The sequence below is a fragment of the Lichenostomus cassidix genome, chromosome 8 (genome assembly GCF_008360975.1).
Source record: "Lichenostomus cassidix isolate B80296 chromosome 8, HeHo_3.0, whole genome shotgun sequence".
NCBI lineage: Eukaryota > Metazoa > Chordata > Aves > Passeriformes > Meliphagidae > Lichenostomus > Lichenostomus cassidix.
The window spans coordinates 9220144-9244689 of NC_139489.1; the positions used below are offsets into that span (position 1 = coordinate 9220144).

A 24546-nucleotide genomic window follows, 5' to 3' on the forward strand; every position below is an offset into this window, starting at 1 on the left:
ATAGTATTTAGTGGGAGAAAAAGGATTTTTGTTAAAATTGTACTGTGGCTTTCTTGTATAGCCTGTGTCTGTAAAGATCAGTATACAGCTGCCACCAGAGTGATGGCTCAACCAAAGAGTGCAAATTAGAATGAGCTGTCACCACAGTATCCAGATGTTGTGGAAAACTGTTCAAAAATAAATGCTTTACATTTCAGTGGGCCAAAGTGCCTTTTGATGTGCAGTACAGATTGCAGGAGATGGGGATTGCCACAATAATATGTGTGAGTGTTACGTATTCTCTTGGTTGGCAGTTTTATAAATAGATATTTAAACCAAGTTAACCCACCCAGAAGCATCCATGGTAGAAGTCTTAGAGTCTATACTTTTATGTGTGTCAGTGATTTATGTATTGGTATTTATCTGAAATAGATGAGTTGCAAAATACTTACATCTTAACTGAAATCATAATCCTCTCCAGACCACCTAATTCTAATGTGGAGTGACTTATAATGAGGTAGAAGCAGTTAGATTTGAAGAACTTACTGCTTGCCTTGGGTTCGTTGTTTTAATTCAGATAGCAGGGTTTTTTTATTAAAAAAAATTTAAAAGAGAGAAAAGGAAAGCACAGCTCAAGATGGAGTGTTGCATGTCAGGACCTGTAGTTGGCATCTTCATAAAAGGATGCAAAGACCTTTCAGGGCCAGTGTTTTGAATGCCTGATATATCAGCTACTCCAACTGAAAAGAAGTTGAAAAACTTATTCACAATATTTATTAAATTCATGGATTTGCTGGGATAGTCAGATTTCATATTTTGGGGGTGGTTGTTGTTCCCATTTGTCTTTCCAGTATGCATTAAAATGGGGTTATATAATAATTGTGTTTGATTTTTCTACTTCAGTGGAGCAGCGTGATTTCATTGGAGTGGATGACTCAGGAAAAAGATTGCTCTTCATGGCTAATGAAGCTGACTTGGATGAAGAACTTGTCATTAAAAGATCCATCCTTCAGAAGTAAGCTCATGAGTCTTTGTAATAGAAACTGAAGTTGGGATGAGATGAAATGATTGTGTAGTAGGAGAGATGGTTAAAGACAAAGTAGAATGAGAAGGGAAGAGGAAAAGCCACTTTTGCAATATTCAGGGCACAGTATTTAGTATTTGTTACATTGTTAGAACCAATTGATAGACTTGTCTTACACCTTTACTGGGACAAAATCCAGAGAAAGAAAAGGAATGCATAAATAGGTAACTCTTCTTGAAATGAAACCTATATTGTGATAGGTCAGATACAGTTTAGATTCAGAGATTGTGAAATGTTAGCCCTATGTCCATAAATGAAATGCTAGTCTCATTGGTTGAGTCCCAAATGGACTTGCAGAGTATCCATAAGAGGCTCTCAGGATTTCATGATCCTCTTATGCGTATAAGATACAAAACCTCAGCTGTCTTTCCGGGCCCCAAAGGATTCATTAGAGAAGCCATGCTATATCCGCCTTTAAACTTCACTGGGACTTGGATGAATTTATCAAATATGCCAGACCAGCTGAGCTTCCTGCAGTGTAATTCATATCCATTAGAAGGAGACGGAAGGATGACTTGTTCTTTATGCTCTCCTGTGCAGTGAGTTTAGTTTTTAGGCACCCGTTGTCTGACATGTTCTGTTCAAAGCTGTGCTGGCTCCTTGAGAGGCCAACCTCTGTAGTCTGTCCCAGGCTGACAGTCAGACTTTCACCTCGGTGAGACGAGACACCTGTGGAACAGCCATTTGAGAGCTGGGAATTCATCCATGTGGACCTTTTAAGTCAAGGATGTGGACATCTGGGGTCTGCTCTCAGATAAATCTCTGCTGTGAAAATGCCTCTGGTGTATGCAGTAGGCCACAGCTCAGTGTAATCTTTCCTTGAACATCCCACTACCAGATGTGAGGGCCATGCTCTGTGCCCATGGAAAGATGACACCTCCTCTGCCTGAGTTTAAGGATTATCCTAGAAGGAAGGTAATCAAGAGTGGGCCCTGTTAACTGTTGTAATGGAAGAAGCCTGTCCCAGCCCGTTTCCATTGTCTCTCTCCTGGGTTTATCTTGGGCACGGCAGGGACCAAGCTGCAGGCAAGCCTTTGGTGCATACACAGCAGCTGATTGGCATAGAGTAGGGGATTCATCACTGATGTGTTCTGTGGGTTTGTGCACATGGAGACTAACAGATCTGGTTTGGGCTAGGGGAGGAATATTTTATCTACCATTAGTGACAGGCTTGTCTTATGGCTTCCTCCTGGCACTAGAGGGTGGCTGTTGTATAATGACTTAGAAATTGCTGTAACATATGTGATCTTAGTTGACCCCTGATTTTACAGGTTCATCTAACCAGAGGATTCTCATTCCTGTAGCTGAATTAATCAGGCTTTATCCTGCAGGCTAAACTTTGCCCTCAGTAGCACCTGTTCGGTTACGTTGTCTTCAGCAGATCTTGAGCATAACTGTTTGGGATTTGGTAAATGGAGTGTTGATGATACACAGATGGGATAAAAATCTATGTGTCTCCCTGGCTTTCTTACATGCACAGTTATGAAAGAGAATGTAAAGTGTTAGCCACCCTCCAAGTAGAGCCCAAAGATGCTGGGATAGTCTAGAAGAACAAAAAGAGATCTACTAACTGTTAAAAATAATATAGAAAAAAAATATTTTGAAGCATCTGGCAGAAATATTGGGCCAGTACCTACCTGGCTGAGCCTCTGACATCTGGAACTGCCGAGTCTCGATGTTGGTGTGCTCTCTCTGTTCTACAGCTGCCATCTTTGGGAAGCTCTGAGGGAAGCAAAATAATATATGGAAATCATCAAATAATTTCAATTGAGGCAGATCCAGGGTAGCAACAACTGTGGGAGCTCTAGGAAGACAAAGTGTTGGCAGCTAATGGTGTTTTAACCACTGTGTTGTCCAGACCTGCTCAACCCCTGATTTTCTCATATGAGAAACAAAAGCAATGATTGAAACAATCTTTGAAGTATTTTTTTAATACATCATAGTAAAGAAAGGAGAGGGGAAAAAAAAGAAAGAAAAGCAAGCCCAGTCTCGTTTTCTTCATGGATCACTTGATGTGACTGACTTTCAGCTGCCATGTTGGCTGTTTCTTGATCTCTGGACTTTGTTTTGATGAAATAACAGACTTTGTGGCAAGATGGTGGGAGAATTTCCAGTACACTCATTTGTTCCTCTGTAAAATACAATAGACATCTTGAGGGTGTTGCTTTTGTTTGTTTTGCTTTTAATGGTCCCTTTGAAGGGCTATAGTGGTCTTGTTACATGAACTCTAGAACTCCTCCAGTGCTTGTTTTGTTCTTCAGATCCTTTTTCTATTTTCTTTTTTCTCTCTCTTTTTAAGGAAGGGAGTAGAAGGAGGGACAGGGAGGGAGTGGTGACAGGAATGGCAAAAGGGAAGATGAGGTTTTCTTTAAAGCTAGGAATTTTGTTACTGGCAAAAATCTAGATCCCATACAGAAATGGTTCAAAGGCCCTTTGGCTTCCCCTCCTCACAGGAGGGAAGTTGTGTTGACAAAACATGCAAAGCTGTAGAAGGCTAATTTAAATCCTTGAAGAAAAACCTTTTTCCTGACCTCTGCCTTCTTCCTATCATTGGATTTCATGCTCTTCACTTTCCTGCCATAAAAGAGCAGCTGGTGAGGAGGGACAGGGGAAAACACACGTTCTCCTGAGTACCTTTTGAGTATTAAATATTTATTTGCTCTTGACTCAGGCATTTTGTAATAATGGAAGTGTTACAGAATTAAACATTTTAAAGGGGTTTCTAAGCTCGTGGTGTAACCTGTTATTCTCTTTCTCAGTTTGGTTAGGATTTCTTTTCCAGATTTGTTGTTTTGATTTGTGTTGTGGTTTTGTAAGTCGTGGATAGCCATTTTGGTTTGGGATAGCATCTCCTTGTTACACCACAGAAAGGAGTCTGGATTTTGCTCCTTTGCTTGCCAGAGCAAGTCTGGCAAAGCTTTCAACTCAGCTGGTAAAATTGTCTTTTATTTTCCCTGTGCTGTTAATCACCCTGATGACAAGTCCCACAGGTAGCATCCTCCCTCAGTAAACAAGTGGAAAACAATATCAAATACATCTATCCAAGCACGTTTTGGAGTGCAACAGGCTGGGCCAAAAGACAAATTTATTGGTGGTGCCTAGAGAGACTAATGCTGCTGGGGAAAGCATTTTCAAGGAAATGGTTCCCTGTTTGGGTAATGAGAGCTTATAAAAAGCCATGAACAGCCTGTGCATGTCATTCACTTTGGCAAATAGCTGCAAGATGAGATACTAGAATGAAAGAAATACAGTTTGGGGAAGTTTCAGAGCCAGTTTAGGGCCCTTTGAAGAGAAAAAAATAGTTATGTGCTCATCCCTGGAGTCTGGTTTTGCCAGTGACATCTCTCTGACTTGGGTCTTGACAGGATGAAGGAGTGAGGAAATGATGAGAATTCCATAGCTGCTGCCTCTGCTTTGGGAGGGGGCAAAGGTATTTGTTTTCAAAGCACAATTACAATGGACAGGGAGCTTTTTGCTCCACCTCTGATATTTATGGTCATGCAAAGTGAAACAGTAAAAGACACCTGTTGGAGCAGGTCTAAATTTGGAGCATTTCCTTTTAAGATCTTGTGGGCTGTGTAGGGGTGAGTTCAGCCTTCGTGGGTGTTCTGTCTGCACAGATGCAGGTGCAGGGCTTCTCCTAGAGAATATGTTAATAAATCACCGTGACAATTCCAGCTACTTATTACCTCATGTGCTTCAGACAGAAAGGAATACCTCATCTATAAATACATGGAGTACTAACATTAGTAGCCTTAAAGAAACAATGCAGATCTGTTTTTAAGATATTTTAATAAAAAGAGGGGGTAAGATGGGGGAGTTTTTTTCTTCCTTTTCTCCTTGCATCATGAGAGTAAAAATGAATGGTGTAGTATAATTTCAAAAGTCAGCATTGCCAAGTGGGTAGGCAATGGGAGTTCAGAAATAGCTTTGATACACTTGATTTCCTTTCTGTTGCCTTGGGATATTGTCCTTTTTTTTTTTTCCTGCTGATAATTCGTTTTAAATAAGTGGATCATATAGAAACATGCTGCAACTTCCTTAATGTTTCTGTTCTCTAAAACGTGTTGTTGGGAAATTGGCATCTCTGAAACACTGCTGCTCCTGTGGTGGTTCCTTTTTCTCCTTTAAAATATATTTCTCCTAGAAAAGTTGGGAATGACACTGGTACAGGCAGATGCTCTACAGTGTGTGAAGCATCCTAAACTAGATCATGGGCAGATGTCTTCCAGATCCAGCTGTGCTGGTGAAGGAGGGCACTATCCTGAGCTTACACCCAGCTGGACATAAAGTTGAGTACTCCATAAGCCACGTGGCAAAAGTAGCTTTATGACTTTATGATAGATTAAACAGCACAACTTTGATAACTTGGTTCTTTTTGCTTCGTGCATCTGGGAGATGTCCCCACAAGCAGTGCCACTGGCAGGAAAGTGGAGGATGCAATAATGCAACTCAATAAGAAAATCATGAGGAGCAGTTCAGGACAGACCAGGGAGCAAAAACTGGTCTCAGGTGTGTACCTGAATGAGTACACATCCTAGCTTTGGTGGAGGTCTTCTCTTTGAAAAATCAGGAATTTTCACTATTGGCAAATTTTTCTTACTAAGTTTCCTTTGCATTCAAGTGGTATTTTAAAAAGTACCATAGGCAGTTGTTGGATATAACTTATTTTCTCTAAAATATTACTTTTATAGAGTGGTGTCTTTTCTGTTGATCCAGATCTGCTCTTTCAATTAGTCCAGGTCTGCTCTTTTCACAAATAAAAATAAATTTTTCTGACTAGCATCCAGAAAATAAGTAAGGTTCTTTCTGGCTTCTGCATCAAAAAATAGAAATTGTATGTGTTGATTTAGGTAATAATCCTTTTACAGATGCACAGGCCAGAAAAGAATCTGGTTCTCCTTCCCAGAATTGAATTGGTTTCACAGTACTAATAGGAATTTAGAAAGCTGTAAAAAGTTATTTTATCCAGTAAAGCAAGCGGATCTGACTGAATCAAAACAGGGGAACTAGGTCTATTGAATAAAAGGGTGTGACTTTTACACACTAACTTCTCAGACTATAACCACACTTTAAAAATGTTGGTGTAGCTTTAATCATATTTCTTTAGAAAAGAGGATTTTGCTGAACATTTCAGAAAAATATATTGACCCATGAGTTGTTGTTTGAGACATGAGTTGGGAGTAGATGTTCTCAGGATGCCCTGAGTAGGTTTTGCATGCCTGTTTAGTTTCTCAGCTCTCTAAGAATAGCAGCTGTAACTAAAAGGCATTCATTTTCTCAGAAACTTTGCCCTTTTTATTATGCATTTAAACTTTGCTCAACTTGGTCTGTTTTTTCTGTAAATTTGTTGGGGATGAGTGTAGCCTCCGACTTCAGAAATGGAGTATTTTAAAAAGTATTTACTATTTCTAAAATTAATGGAGCCAAGTATAACAAAAACTCTGTAATTTGGTGCTTTTATATGTTACACTTGTAGAATAAACGTGAACATAGTATAAAAGCAGTTAGTGAGACATTGCCTTTATATTTTAAAGAACATAGTGCTATTACTGATTTTAATACCGTTGCTTCCACAGGATTTTATGGTGTTTTGTTCCTGTCATGTTATTTTATTCATTCATTGGCAGGAGGTTGAAAGGAATGTACAGCATACCCAGGTCCTGTTTTTAAAAGAAAGGTCATGCTGTGTCTTGACAGCTTGTACAGGTAAGAGGTCATGAATCTCAGAATCTGGAATATTAGCAGGAACTTCTATTGAACGTAGCTATAGAAAGGCTTATTGGCAATAGCTTTCATTTTACTGCAAGATGTAAAAGGAATCTCCATCTCCAGTGTTCTAGTACACATAGGGCTAAAAGCAGAGAGCTTGAGGCTCAGCATTTGGATTCTAATCGGCAGTAAATGTATGTTGCATGGCTTGTCATTAGTCATTTGTATGTCTGTCTGTCTGCTGTGGTCTCAGACCAGCACTTAGCCTGTGATTCGGTTTTACTTTTCAGAGGTTTTGAAGAAGGAAGGGATGACTATTGCTTGGACACCCTCGAGTCCATGTGACTTGGTAAATGCAGTACTCTGCATTAGTCATTCAGGCTGGACAACACAAGCTGGAGTTCATTGTTACTCTAAGCCAGGCTTGGGTCTTGAAAAGATGATAAATGGTCTGTTCATTTTAGAAAGACAACTTAATACTCTAATACAGTTGCCACTGTGTACTTTTTAGCAAGGCTGTGAGTTCGCTTACTTCACAGAGTTGATGAGGAAGCATAGCCATCACCAGTTCTTTTTGTGACATACTTACCCCAGTTGATCCAGATGTAACCTCTATTGTCTAAAAGTTCTTCTGAATGGTGTGCTTAGGGCAGAGACACAGAACGATCAATTGCTTGCTTTCAACGTACATTTTGAGCCATAGTGTGTATTTCAGTGTAGCTGCCTGTTGAAATGTTAGGGTTTCAGCTTGTGTCCAGTGATCCCAGAGTGACCAGTACACGACAGAGGGGCACAGACTCCTCATTGTGCAGTTGGGATGGTACAGAGAGAAAAAAAGCCAAAGGTCAGAGGAGTTATCCCTGCCTGTGTGAGCGCTGTCAGGCTCTCCCCTACCACATGTCCACCATGTGTTCCTCATCAGCGAGATGTGGAACTCCATGACGCAGAGCAGACTGGAATGCAGAGTTAGTTAACACCCGCCGTTGGGGAATTTATCAGCCAATGTGGAATATGGCGGGGGGGGAGGAAACAGCCTAGTTTAAAGCAAAGTAAGGGTGAAATGAGGCATGTGACTGTTCCTCTTCAGTTAAAAGGTCTGATTCTGCTTGGGGATGAGGTCCTGGCTCAGGAGCCCAGCCAAAGTTTGCGGTTCCCTTGCTGTTCTGTGTTACTGATGCATTTTTAGTCCTTTAAATTGTCATGCTTTGCAGAAGGTTTTTGCAGGAGGGCAAAATACCCCTGGGATTTTTGCAGGGAACCATTAATCTAGTTTATTCTAAGAAATCCAGTTTTCGGGGAGCCTTTTCTTCATCCTGGTCACCAAGACCCCAAATCACTAATTTGCAAGGAGACATAAAAGTGATAGCCTCTCTGTTAAAATTAGCTACACTTGGTATCAGTTGAACTGCAGTTGCATAATATTTTTAGTGCTGATTTATTGCACTTAGTTCGTGGCTCCTGTGAACTCTAACCTGGGTGATTTACTGTGATGTTTCGCACTGCAAGGAATATTGCGAAAGTCATAATGGAAAGAGTCACAATTTACAATTAGCTGATTGAAGGTGTATGTGGGCTCACATCCTTATTGGGTTTGCATTCTACTGTAGTTGCAGCAAATATATATCTTTTAGAATGTTTCCATTCATTCAGAATACAATGCCGAATTCCCTGTTGAATAACTGTAGTGTGGTTCTCCCCAAACAGCATTGTGCTGGCAGTTTCTGGAATTACACAGGAAATGAAGAGCATAGCAAACTTTCCTTTCTCTTGCTTAGACATGCTCCCCAGGAGTTCTTCCAGTAGATCAAGTAAATAGCAGAGATCTATTCCTAAGGGCAGCATGTTTCGGTATGTTTCTGCTTTGAGAAATCCTAATTTTCTCTGGCTTTAAATCCTTCCTTTCATCATCAAATTTATTGTGCCATTTCCCCAGCTAGAGAAGATGAGATAGAGGTTCCTTTTACAAGCAGTAAAACTGCTTATCCACTTTTCTTGGAGATTCCTTGTAAAATTCTCCTTCCCCAGTCACCAAATACCATATACTCTGTTCAGAATGAAGAGGAGGTAGCTATTAGATCTTGACATGTGAACTGTCAATACAGAATGCTGTATCTTGCCCAGTTACTAATTTTAAGTATAATTTATATGTACCTGTATATTGGCCAGTAGCAGCTATTGGTATTTCTTGGGCTGATCCTCTTGAAATTCTTTAACTTTCTAAAAAATGCGTTTGTATGTGTGTGTGTATTCATAATCAGGTTGGTGGAAGCCCAAAAGTTTAAAAAATCTGGGTCAGTCAGTACAGGAAGATTTTAAAAAAGGAATAATTTAGGTCCTTCAGACAGAAAAATTTGGCTGATGGACTTTAATTAAACTCCGAGGGATGGAAGTGAACCAGTAAGAAAGCAGGGAAATTTAAGTTAAAGCTCAACTTCTAGGTTTTTTTGCATATAAATCATCCAACAGCTGGTGATGTTTGCAAGAGCACCAGAGACTCTCTTCTAGTATTCCCTTTGATTTTATTTCCCCCCCACCTTGCTTTATGATTCCCGAAGTGTAGCATTAAATGTAATTTCAGAGGCCATATGTGTCCTTAACTTCTCTGTCCCATCTCTATGGTACATGTGTTCATATATGTGTACACATATGTGTAACGTATAGCTTTGTTCACTGATGTGTTGGTACAGCATTTGTAGAACTAAGTATATTTTTTGGTTGGTTTTTCTCCCCCCAGATGAGCTACATTATTTCTGAAAATATCTCTGAAATTCTCACTTCTGTGACTTTGAACCTTAGCCAGGTAGAATAGTAATAACAGAATCATGACCAGTGGTGCCATAAATTTCAACTAAAGTATCGGGCAAGAAGTCTGATTTCTGTTTGTACTGTTGTTAGAGATATTTATGCAGGGCTGGTCTTTCAGCAAGTGTGATTATTTTCAGAGAGGCCCTCTCTCCATTCTTCCTTTAGAATGTGCTGAGGATGTGTGTGGGGAGCAGCACCTGACAAACAGCAGCCAGACAGAAAGAATAAAATCCCTTGGGAATAAGACTTCTTTTTATGGCCATTTTTCACTTCTAAGGCCACTTGAAAAATATTGTTCTTCAGGTAGATCTTGTTCCTAGATCCCTGGGTTAGCATTTGGGTGCCTGCCATTTTCCCAGACCAAGGAGCTACTGAAGGCTTAAGCTTTTCCAGTAGGAAAGTATGCAAGTACATACTTAGCAGCACCAGACACTATTGAAAGAATAATGGACCCTTCCCACATTCAACTCCATTCTTCTTACACACACTCCCAGACCTCTGGAGCCGCTGTGCTAGCAAATGATTACATTCTGTTTTTCTTCTGTAATTCTTCCTAAACAAAATGTTAATTGAGACATTGATTTATACAATTCAGATTCCTCTATTAAGTCAGCATACTTAAAAGTAGCCTCTGGCTGTTGAGGGGATAGAGCAGTGAGACAAATTGGTGCTTGTTGGTATGTTTTTCTATATCTTGCCCTTTGAGAAAATAGTATTTATTTCAGATTTGAGAAGTATGTCCTTTGCATGTGTTGTTTATAATGTATCCCATCATAGTGTAGCTTCAGAATACAGGAGTCTATGCATTTTCTGATTTACGTTATTATTTGAAGGAAGCATACTGGAAACAAAGAGACTTTAACATTTTTTGTATGTCCTTGATATTTGTTTGAAAAAAAGTTTTACAATACAAGGGATATTATGTAGATTCCAGGCCTTCGTGTGTGATAGGGATAACCTCATGCCTGGGGGTAAAAAATTACTTCTCTTGTCCTAGACAACTGTTGAATTAAAGTGTTTGCAGAGAAGTTGTCTGACCTTATTTCTTCGTAATCTGTTCTTCTCTTTGAAAAAAATAGAAGTGTTAATCTGTTTGTTGTAGAGAACCATTAAAATAAGCAACCTTTGTGTTTACAGAGGAAGAGTTCTCCAGGAGATCTGGTGCTGGAAGGGATAAACTTAATATGAATTGGCATGCTATCACCTGTTTGCAATAAGAATGCCTTGTAATTAATACACGAAGAGATCTCACCTCTCTACTTGGCTTTGTGGCTTTGAGAAATCCACTTAATGTTAGTGTCTCATAATTTCTTTGCTTTCTAAAATGAATGCAATCTTACTTTCCTGTCTTATAGGGGCATAACTCATGAACATTTGTGTCAGCAGTGTAAATGTAGAATGCTGCTCTGAGTATGGGGTATTAACTGTTGGCTTTCCCACACATTGAGTTAGAATAGTACCTGTTAAAATGACCTGCAGGAAGCAGCTGATCTAGCACTGCATCCAACATGAGCCACAGGTCATGTTTGAACCCAAATTTTCAGCTTCAGCACTTGCATTTCTGCGTGTCAGATGCCTGTAGTATTTATTATGGTGTAGTGTATTGTGTGTTACATTGTGATGCACTGCTATTCTTACCACTCCACTGTCTTAACAAGCCACTCCTCCTGAGTGTGCACGAATTTGTAGATCGGTGGCTCCTTGCATGCATACGAACTGGTTTTACAAATGCTGGCAGGCCTGGGCAGTGCAGCCGAGCAGCACCTGAGCTGACACCCAAACCCTGCTAGGGCCAGGCTGGGCCGGCAGCAGCACCGCTGGGCAGGTAGAGCTCCTTGAAGGACTCCTTGGGAGGAGCCAGTCCTGCTGCAGAAACAGCAATATCATCTGGGCTTTGTCAGGTCCACATTGTTCTGTTTATGTTTATGATGTTCATGTTTCTTAAATCTTTGCATTTGTTTGCTGCTCTCCACTTGCAGTTTGGCCACCTGATGGCAGCTTTTAAATTCCGGGATGTAAACTGTTGTTTTGTTACCCAATTACAGCTTTGGTCAGCACTTTCAGGATCCAAGAGAATACAAACATCAAACAAGAGTATAATCTTTTATAATTCTTCAAATAGTTTGTTTTCACTTTGTAGAAAAGTAATTCTCTTTAGAAGGTGAACACTCCAAAGACTATCTGCTTTCATTTCTCCTAACATTTTAAAAACATGACAGCTATTTTTGCAAGCATTCTGTTGTAAAACATCTTCCAAGCTGATTTGGGCAGCTGTGTATGATCTGTTTCTTCACTTTTTTTTTATGACAGTTTTGTCCATAAACAGAAAGAATGTTTTCTGAATGACAGGTTATGGTAATAAAACAAGGTGATACTGCCCTACTAAATAGTGGCCTCATAAAGGTTATGTGCACAAACAAAGTTACAATGAACATGTAAATCAAGAACACCATGAACAGCAGAAAAGCTAAACTCCAGAGCTGAAATTACCTTGTAGTTCAGTAGCCTGATGCAAAGAAGTCTGTCACTTTACTGACTCCTTCATTTCTGTGTTTCGAAACTTATTGATTCACTATCTTTGCGGCAGTAGATGAAAGGATATGAACTTGTCTGTATGAGAAAGGTGTCTAGTACTGAGTATGAGTGATAGATCATTGCAAACTGCAGCACAATAATTTAGAAGTTCATTTCACTTTGACACTCTGTGCTTCAACATCTTAATTTTCCTACATGAAAACTAGTTGGGTTCACAGTGGGAGTGACTCACAAGCTCCGGTCAAGACTTCTGGAAGGCTTTAGTCTGCTACCTGCCATATACTTGCATATCTTCTGCTGATTTCACTGCTTGTCTAATGGCAATAAAAAAATTGTCCATGAGTGTTAATTCATGTCTCAGTGGAAATATCCAGAGTCTTAGGTATCTTAAGATATGGCTGTTTCCTAAGTTCTAGATGCGCTGCCACGTAGCTGGTAAATGTTTTTATTATTGAGTAGAGCCTGAAAAGTTATTGTATGGTGAAGAGGTGAAAGCTGAACCGAACTGTTCAGCATCCAAAGGCTTGAAATAGGCAGGGGTTTTGGGAAGGTGATGTGAGGCCACCACCAGCTGTGTGCTGTGCACACAGGAGAGTTAAGGAGAACTGCAACATGCACAGGGGAAAGATGGTGGACCTGTGTCTTTGCAAAGGCTGATCTGACTTCTGTGTAGGAAGAATTAGATGAGGTTATAAAGAGAAAAAAAGTTGATGAGCTTCAGATGTATTCATTCAAGGTAGGCACTGACTCGAACTTGTACATTGTCTCTAAAAGTGAATAATATCTTATTTACACTCACAGTTGAATGTTCATTCCCAAAATTCTGGGATGTTCTGGCTTTTAAACCTAGCATGAGGAAGGACAAGCAGAGTCTGTACTTGAGGGATCAAAATACAGTGGGGAAGAAAAGTGTATGAGACCATTCTTAGTAGTCCTATTTGTTATCTTAAGCAAAAATGTACCCTCCCTGCCACTGTTTGTGTCCTGAAGAGAACTCATTGTTCACTGAGGAGCTCATATTGTCATCCTGTTGAACAGTAAGACCCAAAATTGAGATTGACAGTTATCAAAAAGTGAGAAGCCAGTCTTCTCCTGTTACTTGATCATATTGGGCTTATTTGCTAAACTAAGATTTTGACCACTTAGGCATTTTTAGGATTCTGAGTACTGATCATTAATGTAGTTATTTCATTGCTGAATGACAGCATGTTTTTGTGCATTGCTGTCAGTTCTCACAGTGTTTCAAAATGCAAGGTGATTCTCGGTGCCAGAAGTAGAACTGTAGTATGGTATGTACTTCCAGAAATTCCTTCATGGCTTCAGTTTGTGTTTGATTTTTGGCTGGTTTGCAAAAATATATGATCCAATTGATACAGTCATGTTTTTAATTGAAAACATACATAGTTTGTGTATATTAGAAAACGATCATTTGCATGTAGGGAAGAGCCCATGGAAGTGTGTTTGAGAATTCCTACTTGCATCTGGCATAGAAAAAGTTTAGGCAATTATTTTGTGTGTGTCCACTGTGTATTTTTTTTCTTTTTTTATCAATGTACATCAGAGGTCTGAACACAAATAAAGCATGCTATGCAGACTAATTAAATCAATGCCTCTGTGGAAGCAATTTAGTTTCTGGAATTCTGGAATTGCTCTTCTAAATCTGATATGTAAACAAAAACCTAGTTATTTTTATATCATTTCCCTTTGCCTCATGTACGTGATTCTGGAAGTTGGAGAGTTATATGTTTATGCCTCTTTTTATAGCAGAATATTTGCGTGGCTGAGTTTTTATTGAAGCATAATTCCTGGTTTCCTTAAAGCTGAGCAAAGCTACTATACAGTGGGAACACACATTAATTTGAGTTGCTGTGAAAGGCTGTTCACGTTAAAGCTGTCAAGGCAGCAAATTGTCCTCAAGTGTTTTTTCATTAAGAGTTTGCTGCTTTTGTAGAAACAGCTGCTTCAGCCACAGAAAGTAAATGGGGAGCTTTTCCTGAAAGAAGGGTGTACAAAGAACAGTGTTCAGGTCATGGGCTCTTCCTCTCTCTCCTTCTTCTTTCTCTACCTACCTATGGATGGATGATGCAGTTACCATTGCATTTTGTTATGTCTCCAGAGACTCCTTTTTTTTCTGAGATTGGCTTCAGTTTGTTGTTTCTTGGTTGTTGTAGCATCCTCACAGACTATGAGCTCATTGTGCTGATTCCTTTAAAATGTAGAACACAAAGATACTACCTGTCTTAAAAGTATAAAGGACTGTACACTTTCAGATATGGTCCATGCTCCCATTAAAAGTGCAATTCCAGCTCTTCAGAATAAAGCTGTTTTCTAGTGAGCTCTAGATAATAAAATCTATTTGTGAAGACTGCAGCTTCTGTGGTGTGAAGAATCAGACCCACATCTTCTGTTGCAATGCTAAAACTCCCTTTTATATTTAATAGCAAATTATTTTGAGAGCAGAGCCCAGAAGCATGGAATTTTTAGAAGTAAACTGTTTTTTTAAGGCTTCCTGTTAATTTTTGTTGTGCTTATTGCTTCTTACCTCTCTCTGCGTTTACTTTTTTTTAACTGTCTCTGCAAAAGCAGCCATTGTGGACTTGGGCATTTTTTATATTACTTATGTAGTCTAGAGGGGTAGCACAGGTCTTTATAGTTACAGATTGGTTCTAATACATTTTTTTCTTTATGAACTAAGGGCAGGACTGTACACGAAATCTCTGTTATTGTATTTGTGCTTTGTACTCATGCACTTGTTGACTGTTTTACAAGCCAGTAACATAGTAGCCACAGGCTAGGAAGCTTGCCCAGAAATCTGGCATATTTAATTAGTGCTAGTAAACAAGCAGAGTTTCAAATTTAATTTTTCCTTCTTTAATTCCTATAAACCTCAAGCCATTTAAAACTTAATTTTGACACTAGTTTCGTTTATGCAGTTGGATAATACTGAAACAGTCTACAACCACAGACAGAATGCTCCCAGTCTTTTCCAAGCAAGAAGGGAATAGAAGTTGTTTTGTTTTAATAGTATCTGAGGTTGATGTAAAATTGTAAATTATAATCTTCAGGTCATCCACTACCCATTTTCTTTTTCTTTCTGTTAGGCTAAATGTTTCGAGATGAGGAAATTGTCCTACTATGAGTTTAGCCTTGCAAAGGACAAGGATTGGATTTGTTGCTGCTCTGGTTTTTGTACAGAGAGCTCTTCTAAGAGCAAGTGATGGAACATCTGAGTTCTGGTACTTGCCATGGCCAGTTTATTGCTTCTAGACTGTGAGGTTTACCTCACTGCCCCAGGTGGTATAAACAGCAGAGGGTTCAGTTGCTGTCTTCTAAATTGCTTTTCAGTACCAGCTTGGGATCTGTGCTGAAAATGGTTCTTTTCTGCTGCTTTCACTATGAGGGACCACTGAAGTCTAGATTAATGACATTTCTCCTATCTATTTCATTGCTGAAGCCAGTTTATTTCCAGATGAGTAATGTGCTGATTGTCATAGCAATAAAGTATGTGGTAATTTCGGCCAAAAACTGGACTTTATAACTGCAGCTAAAAATTTTAAATATCAGTATTGAAATTGTGAAAATGCACAGATGAGCAGTGTTTTACTAGCTGTCCAGACAGCTTTTCCTTCATGAATGTATTTTGGGTTTTGGAGGGTTTTTGACTGTTTGGGGTTTTTTGCCTACTTATTTATAAAGGCAGCTCCCACCTTAACAGGTTTTGAAGTGAGAAACTTCACTAGTGTGTGTGAAGTTTCTCAGTCAGCAGTAACTGTTCCAGAGAAGGAAGGAAACCTGCTCAAAGTACCATCTCACTGAATTGAATTCACCAGGATTTTCTTCTGCAGTATTCTAATTGCTGTATGATCACTGTTCCAAAGGAGTAAAATTCTTCCAGCTCACCATTAAGCTTTTGCTCAGGTGCTACTAATGGGTGAAAGGTGAAAGAGATTTTTGGAAATCCAGCCCTGTCCTTAGTGTAGTGTATGTTTTTGTTCAGCTGGACTTAATGCAACAGGGCTCCAACTTTAGCATCTTTCTGAATGCATTTTAGTTGTAGTAATAAGAAGCAGCAACTTCTGTTATAGCTATTTACAAGTCTGGAAATTTTAAATCATGAGTAATCTGGTCTAACCAGAAACTAATCCACTGTGGTTGTAACCACTGTATTTACTTGTTTAAAAAATGCAAATTTGGACTTTGAGTGGATGTTAAGGTCATCTTGTGGGAATGATAATTCTCTGTGTCTAGTCTTTTTTTCCTTCTTTTTTTCCCCTGATACTTATATTCATCATTCTATGGTATTTCTAATGATGTTTTGTAAAATGCCAGTTAGCTATTAAAAGAATTAATCATAAAGTTATTTTGGGCTGAAAAGATGAGAGACGTCTGTCAGTGGCTTCAGTCTGACTACAGTTCTCCTTTGGCTTTTAATTCTCCTGTCACTCTGCAAAAAGGATGTTACAAGTGCTAATTTTAAGACATTCTTTTAATGAAGTTCTTATTTGATGCTGTCAAAATATTAGTTGATATGTAGTATAGGTTCTTTTAAACTAGTAAAGAGCATAAGTATATCTGTATTTCTTGTGTGATGTTCCTATCACCTGGGGTGGGTTTTTTACTGCAGAACTGGGCTGTACCCTAAAGTTGGTGATGTCCCAACCTCTGAAGGTTCTCACTGTCCTGAAATCTCATGGCTCAAGGTTGATGTTGCCTTAAATGCAAGCTAGAATATATCTGAGGATGTATCTGAATACACAGGCTGAGTCATTACTTCAGTATAACCAAGCCAGGAAACCTCTCTGTTTTCCTGTAGTGAAGCAGGATTCATGAAGTCTGAGTGCTGATTCCTTAGCAGAATTTCCTCTAACATGTATTTTTCTTTTATGTACCCTTTCAGCACTGCCAAGATGTGGTGCAGCCTGTGACCTGGCAGTCACAGCCAGGCTCCCTCCACAGTGATGGCAGAGCCAAGCTCCCACTTTAATTTGTGCCTGTGATAAAGCTGTTCTCATTATCTAATTGAATATAAGACACTTGCAGTTGTTGGGATCTTGTCAGGGTGAAGAGTGGTTACTGTGGCAAGTGCTAAAGTGTCCAGGTTCCAGTGGAATTGAGATGTGAATAGATACAATAGTAAAATCTTATCTTGAATCAAAACTGAGGCAGAAGCAGTAGTTGCTAGGGGAAAATCAAAACCCACAGGTCAAAGCATCAGCTAAGGAAGCTACAGACCCTCAAGGAGCAGGAACAAAGTATAATTCACATACAGTAAACGAAGGAAATGCCAGGTTTATGGCAGAAGGGCTGGATTTACATGGGCTGGATTTGAGTAGATTTTGGTAATTTAAAACATAAGCACCTAAATTTTTCCCATCTTTGGACTCAGAGTTCATGTCTTCTTGCCTTCTAGACTAAGTTTTGGTGGGAGCCCGATGCTGCTTTGTCTAACATGTAGTTTTTATCTTGTTCTCTGCTTCTCTTCTTCCTTCTAACTCTAAAGACCTGCTATCAGACTCTTGTCAGATTCTTCAGTCTGATGAAAGTTAACTATTTTGAATGCAAATATCTTCTACAGAAGACTCACAAACGTGCACCTTCCATCATGAAGAGCCCATTTGCTTGCCAGGCAAAGATCCTAGCAAAGGGAAGTGAGTGATCAGCTATGGCCTGTGCATAGTGACAGGTTTAAAGAGAGATTTTTAATTTTAATAAACTGGTGATGCAGAAGTAAGTGATTCTTATGAAGTACCTGGACAGTAATTCACAGTGGGAAACCAAACGATATGTGTGACAGCTTCAGTTCACTCTGCTCCTGGGCCCTGTGAAATACAAGGGAAACATTTGCACTCATTTCAGCTTAGTAGGGGTTTTTTTGCTTACACTTTTACTTGCAATTTAAGGTTGGGGAAGGAAGAATTTCTTTTTGCCTTTGTGTTTTAGTAGCCCAAAGGTATGCCCGTACCTTGAGTTCCCAAATTTTGCAGATCATACATTCTAAGTAGGACCTACCTCACCTGGAAGGCGCAGAAGGTCTTTAGAGCCTTATCAAGCAAACCTCACACTGCTGAGTACAGTTTTTTTTGCCTTTGAGTCCAGGACAGTGGCATGAAGAAATTGTGTCAGCCTTGCTGTGTTTAAGCTATATATTGCTAGTGACCTGCAGCTTTGACCTAGTATTCAGTTTCACTGTTTCCCATGCATTTACTGTAATTATTTGATTAAAAAAATATATATCATGTGTCTACTGCTTAGCCCTCTGGGAACTGATGTAGGGGGCGTCAGCAGGAGCTGCTGTTCTTCAGTAGCCTCTATACAATTCTCCAGCTTCAGTTGTTTTCTTAAAACTTGCTCCTCTGATGTATTGTCATCCTTTCAGCCCTGGTGATTTTAGGGAACAATTATTTACTAAGGTGAATTTCCATGAAGTAGGAAGCAAAGTGAGCTGAAAATTGGAAATTATTAGGGTTGCCAGGTGCAGACTTCTAGTCCTTTCTCCTTCTTTAGCAAAGAAAGCATTTCCCAAAGCGCGATTAAATCTCTTAAATCACGGTTTAGCCCAGCATAAGAAAAATAAGCTCAAACACCAGATCTGAACTAAGTGACTAAGCCATGTCCCGTTGTGTTGGAATTGAATTGGTTATAGCACACAATAATCTACTTTATTGTCATCCTGGCCTTAACTGTAGCATAAGATGATTACATTGAATGTGTATAATAATAAGGCTTACACTTTGTATATAGTCCTTTAAATATTTTGGCAGACCATAGAAAGAACCTTTACGTGCAAGGCTTGATTAATCCTTTTCCTCTGTGTATAGAACAAGTAGCTGCCAGAGCTCAAGGGTAAAACCTATTAATAATGTCTCTGGCAGTCCCCGCCCTCCTTCACAGTGTATTCTCTTCTGTTCACACCAAACTCCAGGCTTATTATCATTTTGGTCTCTCTCTTTTGCTTTCCCAGTTTCCCTTGTAGCAGTCAGGGTATTCTAGCAGAACAGTATCTAGTATAAAAGTGTCTAGTATAAAATATTTGCATGAGCTCTGTTTTTCCAGTGACAGGGAAAGAGAAGAGGGGTTGCAGTGTTGTGGGCAGCCTGGCCCCTGTGTTATTTCCTACAGCTGTTCACACTCCGTATGGTAGAGAAGACCTTTAGAACCGAGTTAAGGGAAGTGCTTTCACCAGCAGCTGTGTCTGCTGTGCTCCCAGGGGGATGCACGTGCATCCAGCGGCCTGGCCGTGCACCCCCAGGGAGCACTCCTCGGACTTGGGGTGGGTGAGGAATTACTGTTGTTCTCCTTTTCATATGGGGAAGCTGAAGCAGGATGAAGAAAAGTATTTTTTATAAGTTCATGGGATGTGGTGGCTGCACAGCCATTGGCACCCTTGCTCTTCAGCATCCAAGTCCAAAGAGATGTCAACATTAAAACATCGCATTGTTGCCAAGAAAACGACTCATTCTACAGGAAGGTCACACTGGCTTATTGTAAACCATTACTGACCTTGAGCAAATATTAATCCTGAGTTCTGACTGCTAACCTATACTCTTTATACTAGAGAAAATGATTTAATCTTTGGCTTTCAATGAAAGTTAGTTCCTTTACCAAAAAGTTTTCAGCATGTTTTTGTCAGAAGTAGGTTCAGAGTTTGTGTTATAGTCTCATGGGTATATTAATAACATAATACAACAAAGAAAAATGGCATGTGGTGAAGGTTTTAAGTGAAAAATATTTATTTTTCAGAAGGCTTTCAAGCAACTTAGGTCACTAGATCAATAAAACATTTTCATTTGGAAAGTACTTCCCATTCCTGGTGCAGTGTCTCTTTAGCAGCAGCAGTTGTGAGGATGGATGGTGGGTAGTTGTTACCAGAACTGCAGTGGCCTGTCCTCTCTTGCCAGGTTCTCAAGGGCCCAAAGCACATCTTGCCCTCCTGTCTTTTTCAATAAGGTTGTTACATAACTGGAGGAAGGGGAACAGTGAGGGAGTGCCCCTGAGCAGGGAAACGGAGGTCAGGGTCATCCAAGGCTCATGGCACATGTTAGGAGACACCTCCTAGTAGCCCGTGCCACTTTGAACTCTCGGGGTCGCATTGCTGAGGTGTTCCTCAGGCAGAACTGAGGCAGTTCCACCCAAGAAGCAGAATTCTCCGGTTCCCCTGTGCCCACCCTGCTGTGCAGTGGCGCTCGAAGGGCGCGGGGAACCCAGCCGGCGCCGCCACCGCGGCTCTGCAGCCCAGAGGTGGCAGCATTTCACCGGTGGGCAAAGGAGCGCCGGCATACAGTGGGGACATTCATTTGGCTAAGTGCTTTGGGATCTTTTTGGCCAAAAGCACTGTGTACAAAATAAAAAAAATTAAGGTCATAAGGTGTCTGGGATTTCTGAAGAGCCAGTGTAACAGTGGTCTTTTATTATTAGTGAGTTTACAGCCAAGAGCTGTCCCGTAAATGAGCAATGCGATTTAGGGATTATTTTTTTTTTCTTTAAAAGCAGGAATGCTTGAGACATTAAAGGTGGTCTGGCAGTTTTTGCTGTGAGACTTCTCTTCATGTTGATCTGTACACTGGCTTTGTATCAACACGAGAGCACCACGTTCTTGCAGACAGGCAGGGGTCAGCACTGTGTTTGAACTGGACCGCATGCTGCTTCATGCAAGAGCACAGTTCGTGGTGTGGGGGACAGGATGAATGTGATAGAGTGTTTGGCTATATGGACTATGTGAGCTACATTCTATTAGTTAGGAAAGATGCAAGTGTGGAATGCGTAGTCTGCGCTTAGCATGCTGTTACTTATTTACTTTGGAAGGACAGGGAGGAAGATGAACTAATCAGCCCACAGTGGATGTAATTCAGGTATCAGTTCAGGAGCCAGGTTAATAGCCGGTATGATTAGATTTTTATTGTGTCATTGCTTGGATTAGTGTTAGAACATGGACAGCCTCAGGTCCTTGAGCTTATTTAAAGACCTTCATATTTTCCGTCAACAGCTGTATGAAGTTAAAGGGAAAGAGGCCATGGGATTTCTCTTTCTCAGCTAGTTTATTTGTGAGGTGGTGAGGTTAATGTGGCAATATCCCATGCTTAGTAGAGAGGCTTTTTGGCTTTAAGCATTGTGTGTGCTCCCTTCAGATTTATGATTTTGACCCCAGCCTGGCATTATCACACTGTCAGTGGGAGTACGGAGCTGGTTGGAACCTCCAGCTCTTGGTGGTAATCTCTCTTAATTAGTTTACAGTTGAAACAATTGTCCGACTTTTTGCCTTTAAACAAGGGAAGCTTGCTCTATCAGTGGTTGATTTCCCTGAGGGAGGAAATCCTGAAGGGGGTTATCAGGGAAAGAAAAGCTCTGGGCTCCACTTTCAAAGCAATGCCATGTATGAAGCATGCATCAATCCTGTTAGTACTGCTTATTATTTCACAATGGCGTGTCAGGAATTACAGGCACAGACCTTTCTAAGGACTCTTGCAGACCTTTATGCACTCTCATCCTGAGTCAGGATTTTGTGGAATTATGTGGTAATAAAAGCTAATTTTACACATTAATTTGCATTCTTTGAAATTGCTCTTTTAATTGCTGATCTTTTTCTGACTTCTCCACAGATCTCTCCTAGCCTTCTCATTGTCGACTTTCTGCCAGGGAGCCCTCCATGCCTCATCATTAGGACTAAAATCTGCCATCAGTTAACACACAGCTTATAACTGGGAGCAGCCCCCTCCCTTGCATGGGAGCACAGACAGTAATAGACACTATAGTGGCAGCACCAAAGGGAGTTTTACTGTGTATTTTAATGACTTGTGCTTGATTACATTTGCTGGATTGAACTGAAGTTCATTTAGTAATTGGTATGATTCTTACAGGGTACACATTTGACATTCCTCCCTCATTAAAGAGCTCCAACAATGGCTGTTGCAACTTTCATCTCAAGGGTGACCCTCTCAGATATATATCCAGTCTTTTTCTTTTGATAAACCACCCAACCCGGCATTCATTAACACTTAACCATCTGCAGCCAGCCCCTCCTAGTACCTTCTCCCTTGCTTTGATGATATAATTAAAAGCCTTCTGTATTATCTCCCTTGAAGCAATAAGTCTAGGTGCGTCAGCTCCTGCATTGTTTGTTATTCGATTCTCTCTGTATCAGCTGTTCCTTGCAACGGGCTCATTTTTCATATGTTGTAAAGATTAGCTGGTGGAGTGGGAGATCAGAGGCATGAGATGGGAGTGTGGCTCTCGATATTAGTAACCAGATGCTCATTTGAAATGGTGATGGAGTTTGCTGTTATCTGTTAGATTATTTGGCTCCTTTGCTTTTACCTGAAGATAAACTGGTTTAAGTACTAGTCAATGAAAATTAGCATCATCTTTAGTGGCTTTTTATGATAGAGTGTTCTTATCAGTCTGGTTTAGTGTGGCTATTCTCTCTTTGAGTCTGGTTTACAGAAATCACAGCTTTGTTTATGCATGTGCCCAAACTTGCCTGTTTGACCTTTGAAGCTGTGATTGTAATATTAATCTATGGGACTATTCTGTTGCAAATCACTTAGGTGGTCTGTATTTCAGAGGATTTCATTGGGGGACCTCCCTCTTGTCCAGCATGATGTTCCATTATTGTTAGTATATTCTTCATTGAAAGCTAACTCAGACTGGTGTTTCAGTACATCTTGTTGTCTGGCTGCTTTTTGTGGGGTTTTTTTTGTGTGTGATGGAGGAGCTGGGATAGCACTGTGCTGCTATTTGTCCACTTGCACTGATTTTGTATAACTTTATAACAGAGTTGCTTAGCTACAGAAAAACTTGGTACAATGCTTGCGTGCAGATACAAACTTCAGCCCACAAATCCTCAGTGTCCTGCGGTGTAGCTAAATAGCGTTATTCCAGTTTGCAGGTGGGGAGACTGCATGTGTCAGAGCCACACAGACACTGGCAACAGGATCAGCATTTACTGAGGAGTTCCTGTTTTACACCCTTGCTTGATGCCTAGCCCCTGCAGCCTTCCCCTGCCTGGTGTTTAAGGGGGGATTGTGAAAGATCTTGAATGGGAAGAGAAAAAACTGGCATTCTGGCACTAAAGAAATTTTGTCTTGTTTGTCGTCATCATGTTAAGAATTGGATTTTTTTTCCTCTCATTTTTGCCTCTCCTTCCCACGTTGCACCTATTTCAGCATTTTTACATGTTTATTGCCTTGTTCCATTGATTTGTTAATTTTCCCAGTAAACTATTATATTCATTACATAAATACAAAGAAACCTTTCTCAGAGAAGATAGGAAATTTCTCCCACTCATATATACACAAAATGTGGAAACCATTCTCAGGATGCAGAGCAGGAGGGAATGTGTTGACTTCCAAGTGCAAGATCTCATTAAAATTAGTGGATGCCCTATCCTCTTTGCATAAGGAACATTGCTATTTGGGCTGATTTCCACAGCAACATCTGGGCCACTGATAACATCAGTACTGGAGCATTGCTAGGTGAGCTCATGTTTTGTTAATGAAGTAATCTACTGAAAGTGCATATATCATTTTCTAGTACCACATACTTCACTGCAAAGTATTGTACTACTATTATAGGAGCTTTCCTTTGCAAATGGGACTTAAAGAATTTTGTTATAGTCAAAAATGGGCGTAGCTTGAATTGAATGGCATGCTTGAGAAATGCCACATAAGTCATGAAATGTTAAGACTTAAATACTTTGGTAGTTCAAGGCATTAATTGAGAAATTCCCTGAAAAATTGCTTACTAGAACACCTGATGTTCTTGGTAGCTCTGGTGTTACTAAGTATTTGGTATGATAGTATTGGTTTGCTATTTATATATATATTTATGCATGCCAAATTTTTGAGTGACTCTTCTGCTGATCTAACTACATAATAAAAGTGATCATGATCACAAACATCTGACTTTAGCATGTTCTGGAATAAGCAAATGAAGTTGGATAGAGTACACTGATAAAATACCTTCATTCAAACTCAATTATGAAATCCAGACATCAAAGGAGGAAAAATTAAAACAGTGACAATTTCAGGTGTGGATTGAAATTTCACTCCTTAATAGCCTCTGACTGTGAATGGAGTTACGGATGTCTTGAACAGCTCAGCATAGTCCAACTCTTGTTGGGGTTTGTCTTTTTTAATCTGCAGGCTAAATATTCTTGTACATTTCTGTTCTGAGAACTAGTGGCCAGTGTTCAGAATGCTCCCAAATGAGGCCACAGATTTGTGGAAGGGAAAGTAATATTGGCCTAAAAATATCTAGCTGTTTTGAGACAGGTTCCAAAAAGGATTTCATTATCCAAGAATAGAGAAAGCATAAAGAGAAGCAATAGAAGCAGTCAATGAGTCTTTATGATTTAAACTTTGTTCTTAAAATTTTGAAGCTACCAGAGATTCCTGAGGTTCTGAAATATTAACCTGCCACTGCTCTGAAAGCAAAGA

General features: G+C 39.9%; 1 protein-coding gene across 1 annotated transcript in view; it reads left to right on the top strand.

Moving 5' to 3' along the window:
* EIF2B3 (eukaryotic translation initiation factor 2B subunit gamma) overlaps positions 1–24546 on the top strand; it is a 98478-nt gene that overhangs the window by 24228 nt on the left and 49704 nt on the right. The window contains exon 4 of the mRNA XM_085067751.1: positions 883–994. Coding sequence (XP_084923877.1) covers positions 883–994 — 112 coding nt within the window. The remainder of the gene's footprint in view (positions 1–882; positions 995–24546) is intronic.